At 42.8% G+C, this 9,536-nt stretch overlaps 1 protein-coding gene across 1 annotated transcript in view; it reads left to right on the top strand.

The window, feature by feature from the left end:
- Positions 1 to 7,199, top strand: part of SAMD3 (sterile alpha motif domain containing 3) — a 34,435-nt gene extending 27,236 nt beyond the window's left edge. The window contains exons 6-10 of the mRNA XM_039914936.1: positions 415 to 582; positions 4,066 to 4,266; positions 5,064 to 5,235; positions 5,693 to 5,775; positions 6,214 to 7,199. Coding sequence (XP_039770870.1) covers positions 415 to 582; positions 4,066 to 4,266; positions 5,064 to 5,235; positions 5,693 to 5,775; positions 6,214 to 6,504 — 915 coding nt within the window. The 3' untranslated portion in view covers positions 6,505 to 7,199. The remainder of the gene's footprint in view (positions 1 to 414; positions 583 to 4,065; positions 4,267 to 5,063; positions 5,236 to 5,692; positions 5,776 to 6,213) is intronic.
- The last annotated feature ends 2,337 nt before the right edge of the window (positions 7,200 to 9,536 follow it).

Consider the following 9,536-nt stretch of genomic DNA (forward strand, 5'->3'; position numbering starts at 1 on the left):
AAGTCATGGTTGTTTCCTGGATATAAATAGCATGTTAGTAATATGCCAATTGGGTAACCCAAAGGGTTTCTAACATTTTTGAGACATATTTTAGAGATCCCCCTCCACCAAGAGGCAAACCCAGAATCTGGTATCGCTCTTCCAGGCTGCAGCAGATGACTCAGTTGATCAATCAGTGGTATGGAGTGCTTTCTCTGTGCAGAGCACTGTACTAAGTGCTTGGGAAAGTTCAATACAATAGAGTTGATAAGCATGATCCCTGCCCTCAAGTAGTTTACAATGAGGGCAGTGCTTTGAATGGGGTGGAAATCTTTCAAAACTCAGAAATATCAATGCATAGAAATTCTTCTTGGTTTATGCAAGTTGCTTCCAAGCCTTTGAAGAATGTTCATTTCTGTTTGTTGTTTGATGTAGTTTCTATGGAAACGAGCCCTGAAAGATCGCTTCAAATATGTTCGGAGGCCGATAGAAGATGATGAACAGGTGATGAGAAACAAGTGTAAATTTGGCCACAGGAGGGGGCAGACAAGGAAGGTTTTGGCGGAAACAAGCTGTGATGAAATCCAGATTGTTCGGATAAAAGTAAGATTTCTGCAGCATGTTATGGTGGGGGTTTTTTCTCTTCATGGCAATTTTTAAGCCCTTACTCTGTGCCAGGCATTGTACTAAGCACTGGGATAGATACAAGCTAATCAGGTTGCACACAGTCCTTGTCCCTCATGGGGCTCACAGTATTAATTTCCATTTTACATATGAGGCAACTAATGCACAGAGAAGTGAAGTGACTTGTCCAAGGCCACACAGCAGACAAGTGGCAGAGCTGGGATTAGAACCCAGGTCCTTCTGACTCCCTGGCCCATGCTCTCTCCACTAAGCCATGCTGCTTGTGGGGAGGGAAGGTATCAGTATCAAATGAACAGTGCTTTCCTTAGTGTCCCTTTTGGAATTTATGCTTTAGAGAGAAGGGTCATTCAGAGATTCTTGCTGACTTTTTCATGCCTGTCAGGGTAAGGCACCCAAGGTATTCACTTATGTGTTGATGGGTGCAAAGGCTGGCTGGCATAAGCTCTGGATATCCTTTAGGCATTTTAGAAAATGATGTTTTACAAAATCAAATCCACACCCACCTTGCCTAGGAGACTTAGTCAATCACTGAGGATAAAATTTCTTAGGATTTTCTCATTTGAGTGTTTAATTGTGAGATAGAAAGCATGCTTGTAACAGCCTATAAGAAACTGGATTCTTCTGTTTTTGTCTTCTCAAACCATAGAGTAAGCCCACCGCCCCAAAACGTGACCCTGGGCCATTGAAGTGTGACCCTTCTTAGTGATGGAACAATCTAATAATAACTCTACAAGCCCCGGAACAGAATCCCAACTTTGAGGTTGACATCAGTAACCCTCCCTTGCCTTTAATTCTAACTGTAGGCTTGCACCATTGGCAGCTGGCTGGAATAATTTCACAGCTCACGCCCTCCACCCAAACGGAGAAGAGTTAAAGCTGCTTTTCATGTCCATGGAGTGACCTTTTTGAAAGGGTAGAACAGAGCAGAAGGCAATCTTCTGTTTGGTGGGCACAGGAGTGCCATTATCAGTGTGACTGACAAGGCATTTTCCTCATCTTTTGATGCATCGAAGACATCTAATCCTTGGTTCTTCAGTTGTCCACACAAGAGAGGGAAAAACAAGAGGCAGGTTTTGCCTGTAAGAAATGAAGATGCCAGGAGTGAAGGAAAAGAAAAAAGGGAATAGTTGAACAAGAGGTGTGAGGGGGAACCGTGAGCGAATGAAAAGAAAACAGCTGGTGAAAAGGCAGGAGAAGCACACCTTATCTATAGGTTAACAAAAACCTGTAGGGACTTATAAAAAAAGTATTTGATTTAGTAAGAAATTCAGTGACAATATTTTTGGCTGATGTGGATGGAAGATGGGTCTATCAGAGGAAGGTCTGGAATAGGAGACTAAAATAAATGGAGGAAAAAGGAAGTAAGCCCCACTTCCTGTTCCGATTAGAGCTTTGGAAAATAGGACAACTTAGCCCATTTAAGCCACTTCAGAAGAAGATTCACCAATGATTTTGTTGCATTTTTCAATCCTCGGCTCAATAGACAACAAGCAGTTGTTGTTTGACAGGCTTGTTTAGATTTGAAAATAAATGAGATGAGCTGTTAACTCCGCAGAAGGCAGTTTAGATCCCAACAAGCACTCAGGATGCCTCTCCTGCTAAAAACGAATTTGATTTTCAACATTCTCGTTCTCTTGCTGTTTTTGCTAATAAGATATCTCATTTGTTTCCCTTAGCACCAAAAGCATAATGATATATTTTGCAAATAGCGATCATTTTTCTGGCCATACTCTTACATATGTATGTTTCACAGGGTGGGGGTGGGGAGTTGAGTAAGATTGGAAGAGTTGGAGAGAATGTGATACACAGATTGTATTCTGTGTGTAAAGTAATTGCTCCAAGCAGCAGGGGGTGAATTTACTAATACTGAAAAGTGTTAAAAATCAGCTGTGCATTTGGAAATAGCTGAGTAAATAGTATGTAAATGAGGCCACACCTCCTGAAAGCATTGATTTGTCTTTGATAATAGACTAAAACACCTGGTAATACAGTCTGCCCAGAAACCACCACAAACAGGCATTGACTTCGAGACCAAATAGTTAAAGATTAAATAAACTAAATGAATTATATTGTCTGTCTCCCCGCCCCCAGATTGTAAACTATCTATGGGCAAGGAACGTGCCTACCAACTCTCCCAAGTGCTTAGTACAGTGCTCTCTGCATACAGTTAGCACTCAATAAATAGATTTCTGTCCTCTGGCTGCAACACTGAAAGCTGGAGTGACTGTAAGCTTGTCCTCTAAACACTTATTGTGAGCAGGGGATGTGTCTACCAGCTCTGTTGTATTGTACTCTCTCCAGCGCTTAGTACAGTGCTCTGTACACACTAAGTGCTTAATAAATATCATTGATGATGATGATGAAGTCACAGACAGGAATGGCTTCTAATAATAATAGCTGTGGTATTTATTAAGCATTTACTATGTGCCAGACACTGTATTAAGAGTTGAGGTGGATACAAAATGATTGAGTTGAACATAGCCTCTGTGCCACGTGGGGCTCTGTCTCAATCCCCATTTTACAGATGAGGTAACTGAGGCACAGAGAAGTGAAATGACTTGCCCACAGTCACACAGCTGACAAGTGGCAGAGCCGGGCTTTGAACCCATGACCCGACTCCCAAGCCCATTGTGTACTAAGCCCCCTTTCCTCTTCTCCCACTCCCATCTGCGCTGCCCTGACTTGCTCCCTTTTTACTCCCCCCAGCCCTGCTCCCGGCCCCCTTTTACACTTATGTATATATCTGTAATTTATTTATATTAATATTGGCCTCCCCCCACCCCCTCTCCTCTTTACACTTTAAGCTCATTGTGGGTGGGGATTTTGTGTTTATTGTGGTATTGAACTCTTCCAAGTGCTTGGTACAGTGCTCTGCACAATGCACTCACTAAATACAATTGAATGGATGGATGAACACCCAATTTGGGATACACTTTGGAAAGGCCTTTCCAGGTCTCTCATTTTGAGGAAAGTAAGGAGTGTTCTTGTAGCCATTCGGATTTGCCTTCTTGTTTGCCCAGAGGTTACAAGGTCTCTGAGATCTTCAGGGGCTTTAGAAGCTGCAGCCCTACTTTCTGTTCAGGTGATGCCTCCTCCACAAGCCGCCTGGCTACATCTTCTCTGGCCCATGAAAAGGAGAGGTTTCATCTGGGGATGCTGGATATGTAGAAATCCTGGGTGCCCCCAAGAGGGAGAGGGGAAGGGAAGCAGACTTGGCTTGGGTTAACTGAAGAGCCATACTAGATGCATGCACTGAGTACTTGTTTCCCCCCATCCAAAGCTGCTTGAGGGTAGGGACCACGTACTCTTCCTGTAGACTTGCAAGCACTTAGTATAGCACTCTGCATACATTAAATGCACAATTAATAGTAGTGATTGATGATGAAATGCCACTTTTGTGGGGGAATTTGAAACACCAGTAACTGAATACATACATTGCAGGAAGAAGAGGTTAATTTAGACCCTGAGGTGGATGACCACATTAACTGGTTTAAGCAAGAATTCGTGAAAACAGAAAGGAATTGGCAAGAAGTGGATGACAGAATGAGCAGGACCCTGGAAATACGAAGAAAGATGATTAACAACAAAACACCTTTGAAGGAAATTCTCAAAATGTTTCCTTTCTTAAAGTGCCCTTATCAGGTATGGGTAGGATGGTTTGTTAGAGACCTTTTCCTCTCCTTTAGGTGAACAATTGGCATGTTACCACACTTCATAAATCAAGAAATCTCTTCCTGATGGGCTCTAGATCAGGTTCAAAGATGGCAGTCCAAGGAGTTAATTGTGGAAGTTCAGTTTCCAGGAAGGGTGACAATAGTACAGTTCTGAGAAGATGCCGGTTTACTATGGTAACTGATATTGTGAAGAGCTGGGGCTCTTTGCATCTGGAATTCTTGAAGTCTCTTTACAGTTGTCCCTACTCTCTGCTGTCATACTTTACGCAGGTTGCATACATTCTCTCAACTGGAAATTGTGAAGAAAATCACTCTTCCACCATCTATTTAAAGGTTGTCCTGAAGCTGAATGTGCTAAAAATTTCCAAGCATTCTGAGATTAGGTGAAAGGTAGAAAGAAGAAACTGTGAATAAAACAAAGTAGTTTCCACATGTTTGAATAAACATTAGAGACTCATTTTTCAAATTATATTTTTAAAGCATTTTCTATGTGCCAGGCACTGTACTAAGTGCTTTGGTAGATACAAGCTAATCAGGTTGGACACAGCCCATGTGGGATACGGTGAGTTGAGATGAATACTGAGGTGGCTCAGGGGACAGCATGATGTACTGGGTGTGGAGAATAAATAAGAAATGCAGAACTTTAGAGTTTTCTATAATTCAGAACACTTTATAATTCAACCAAAAAAAGGTCTCAGTTTTTCAATGTTGGTCATCTGTCCTGTATGTGGCGCTAACATAAAATTCTGTTTTTCTCCTTGCCAGCTCTTCAGGGAGTTCCAGCTCCTCACACATACAGATATTTATAAGAAAACAGTAGAGATTTTGGAGGCCTATTCAGAAAATATATTGACTTTCTTTTCAGTGAGAGATAGTCCAATTAATGTTATGCTGCAGGAAAAACTGAAACAACACACGGATGAAGACATTCTAAAATGTTAGTAAAATCTTTTTGCCTGCTCTCTTGGAAGTTTTGACTTTAAGGTGCAGGAGTGTCGGAGAAATTGGAGCATCTTTTTAGATTGCAAAATTCCTTTCTACTACCATGAAAATGATTTTCATTCCCATAAAATGCATACCATTGAGCTTGGTTCTAATTAGTGCAGTGCCTGGCATACAGTAAGCACTTAACAAATATCGTAATTCTTATTATATGCATGATAGGGGTCCTAGAATTTACCACTGCTCAGTATCTCCTAAGGGCACTCAATGAGTATTTGCTGGGATTGATGATGGTTTAAAGGTCATCAATGTGACTGGATTAAAGGTGATTTGTTTTCTACTATAAAGTGACATGCAGTTGAACACAAATGAAGATAAGGGTTTGCCTATTCACTGTCAATTTTTGGAAAGTTGTTTATGTTCTGGGTCCTAAACACTTTTGCTTTTCTTAGACATGAAGATGACTGCTACATGTTTGCTTCTGCCAGATGTCTTTGGCGATAATCCCAGTCTGTTTGCTGCTGTGAACGAAGAGGTATGTAATGGCAACTCAGCACATTCTAGCATGCCAAGGGGATATGCTGAATGTCCTTTGAGAGGAAGGGATTTCATTTTAATTTCTAAATACAGGGTTGCCTACTAGACTATGTTCTAGAGTTTTGAACCCCGTTAGTGGAGGATTCAGGTACCATTGAATTCAGTATTATCACAAGGCTTTATTATCATGCAGAAAGGCCTGTTAAAAGGTAGCTTTATTTAATGCAGACTGCTTTTAAGTGGTCCAAACTAAAAAAAAAACCACCACAGAACTTTTAATCCCATAGTTTTCAAGGGTCGATGTATTTTCAGGCAAACTAAATTCTATTGGAGAAGAAAACACTCCTGCCCCCATCCAGGAGTGTCATAAATTGGTGCTTTCCCCTTACAGTATTTCTAAGACATCCCTTTAAGTATCTTTTTTGCTTGCTTTCAGGTGCAGGTGTTGACCCCTGTGTTAGCAGTTAAGCACCCCTTCAACATCCACGCCTGTGAATTTGCCTTGTACTTAGAAAAAGAAAAGCTGACCCAGTTGGATGACTGCATTATGGCCCTGGCTGCCTTGACAGCTGCGTTTCACGTGTTTGGGATCCAGTTTCCCAGAGGCTTGCACCATACACTCCACTTCCTGGAGACATTAATCTTCGATAGACGCAGTCCCAGGCCTCCCTCTCCAAAAGAAAAAACGTTCACAGTGTTAACGACTGAGCATTTATGCCCATTCTGAGTAGCCACAGAACAACCTTATTTTGATCAAGGAGGAGCCGCAATGTGGACTAGTGCTTAGAGTATGGGCCTCGAGTCAGAAGGACCTGAGTCCTTATGCCCGCTCTGCCATTTATCTGCTGTTTAACCTGGGGCAAGTCCGTTCACTTCTCTGTGCCTCAGTTACCTCATCTGTACAATGGGGATAGACTGCGCCCCATGTGAGACATGGACTGAGTCCAACCAAATTAGCTTGTATCTACCCCAGAGCCTAGCCTAGCATGGAATGAGCACTTAACAGGTACAATAAAAAAAGGAACTGCATTTAGTTTATAGGAGGGTGCTAGGAATGTTGATTGAGAATAGTTATGGTAAATGTGTTTGGTGTCTGATTCTTAGGTTTGTTTTTTTTCCCTGTTAGGTCCAGTTTTTTTATTCTTTTTCTACGGAAAGTTCAAAAAACCAAGATAAATTGCTCTTGCATTTCTGTGATTTTTTTGTCTTTTTAAAGAGCTTTTTCCTGCATTGTGTTCATGTTCTAACCAAGCCCCATGTCCGTTTTCAATTCAATCCAACGTAAACAAGGCACTTCTTCCTCATATTGCCAGTGTCCACCCCTTATTCTCATGTTTTGTCTGGTTGTTCTTGCTGGAGAGAATAGTCGTGCCAATGCTTTCTAAACATTTTGTATACTAAGATAAAGTCAGTTTCACTGTTTTCCAAGATCCCTGAATGCCACACTCCATGGATGATGCCGATGATTAAGACAAATCTGGCCTGCAACACTAGCTACGGGCTTGTATAAACAGGGGAGGCAGCATGGCCTTTGGAAGGGGCATAGGTCTGGGGGGGCAGAAGACCTGGGTTCTAATTATAGCTCTGCCTCTTGCCTGCTCTGTGACATTGGGCAAGTCACTTCACTTCTCTGCCCCTCAATTTCTAATCTGTTTAATGGAGATTCAATACCTATTCTCTCTCCCCTTCGAGCATGAGCCCCAAATGAACAGAGATTGCATCTACTCTGATTCAGCACTGCTTGGGATATAGTAAGTACTTAACACCTACCACAGTTAAGATAGGGAAGATGAGTTAGGCAGGAAGGGAAAATAATTTTCTGAGCTGAGAGGCTGTTAGTGCGGCTGACATTAAGCCCCTACTGTATGCCAAGCAGCGTGGAGAAGCAGCGTGGCTCAGTGGAAAGAGCACGGGCTTTGGAGTCAGAGGTCATGGGTTTGAATCCTGGCTCTGCCACTTGTCAGCTGTGTGACTGTGGGCAAGTCACTTAACTTCTCTGTGCCTCAGTTCCCTCATCTGTAAAATGGGGATTAAGACTGTGAGCCCCATGTGGGACAACCTGATTCCCCTGTGTCTACCCCAGTGCTTAGAACAGTGCTCTGCACATAGTAAGCGCTTAACAAATACCAACATTATTATGCCAAGCACTGCACATTGGGCTAGGGCAGATACAGTGGGGCTCACAGTCTAAGGGGATGAGAGAATGGGTATTTTATCCCCATTTTACAGATGAGAAAACTGACACTCAGAGAAGTTGAATGCTTTGCCCAAGGCCAAACAGCAGACAGTGGTGCAGAGCCAGGATTAGAACCCAGGTCACCTGACTCCCACCTTTGTGTTTTTTCCACTAGGCCATGCTTTTTCTCATTTTCGTAAAGATTTGATGACACTCTTCCTCACTGAGTCATTAACGGGGGCCTGGGGCTGAGACCATTCTGCAAAATTTGTTGCCAGCTGGTGCCCACTCCCAATCTCCAATTCATTCAAAGTCTGGGCTGCAGCACTTTGCAGCATTTTAAGTGCTTTTTCTGTGTCAACACTGTAATAAGTGCTGGAATAAATACTTACTACATCAGGTCAGACAAAGTCCCTGTCCCTCGAGGGCCTCACGGTGTAAATAGGAGGGAAAACAGATATCGTTCAGTCCATCAGTAGTATTTATTGAGTGCTTATTCTGGGAGAGCACTGTCCTAAGTGCCTGGGGGACACCAAAAGAGTTAGCGGAGTTAGCTGGCAGCCTGCCAGGCTCAGTGAGTCTGTCTTAGCTAGAGTCTCTTTGGGGGTTAACGATAATAACTGTGCTATTCATTACATGCTTATTCTGTGATAGGCATTGTACTAAGCGCTGGGGTAGATACAAGTTAATCAGGTTGGACACAGTCCATGTCCCACATGGGGCTCACAGTTTTAATCCTCACTTAAAGATAAGGTGCCTGAGGCGCGGAGAAGTTAAGTGACTTGCCCAAGGTCACAGAGCAGACAACTGGTGCAGTTGAGATTAGAACCCAGGTCATCTAACTTCTAGGCCTGTGCTCTTTTCACTAGGCCATACTACTGCCCTTCCAAGTTAGCAGCAGTTCCCTCTCTCCATCCCCAGCTCACAGCGACACTGAGAGGGACCATGTTTCCTCTCCCTTACCTCTGAGCACTGCATTCTTGTTTCACCCAAGCAAGCAACTCTAATTGGCATAAAGACTTGTCCTCTTTCAATTTGGTCTGCTGGGTGAGGCCTGTCAGTCCCCATCCTGTAAATAACAATAATAATAATAATAAAGATGTTTAAGTGTTTACTATGGGGCTGGTGCTGTACTAAGTGCTAGGGTAGATATAAGCTAATCAGATTGGACATAGTCCCTGCCCCACATATTCAGATGAGGTAACTGAGGCACAGAGAAGTGAAGTGACTTGCCCAAGGTCATACAGCAGACAAGCAGCAGAGCCAGTATTAGAACCCAAGTCCTTCTGACTCCCAGGCCTGAACTGAATCCACTAGACCACACTGCTTCCTACAGCAGTCGAAGACTGTGGTTCTTCTGTGTGATTTTCTATGGCGACTCATACAGCAACCATTTTAATGGCTGAGACTTTTACATAATCAGGCACCAGTGATAATAGTTTTATGTTAAAGGTGTCTGAGTGAATCACAATCCAAAATAACACACATTCTACTTGAAAATGCCAGTGGTCGTTATCACGTTTGTTGGTGTTAAGACCAAAATTAATGGGTGGCCACACTTGAGAATAACTGCAGCTTTTCAT

Source organism: Ornithorhynchus anatinus, chromosome 2 (genome assembly GCF_004115215.2).
Source record: "Ornithorhynchus anatinus isolate Pmale09 chromosome 2, mOrnAna1.pri.v4, whole genome shotgun sequence".
Lineage (NCBI taxonomy): Eukaryota > Metazoa > Chordata > Mammalia > Monotremata > Ornithorhynchidae > Ornithorhynchus > Ornithorhynchus anatinus.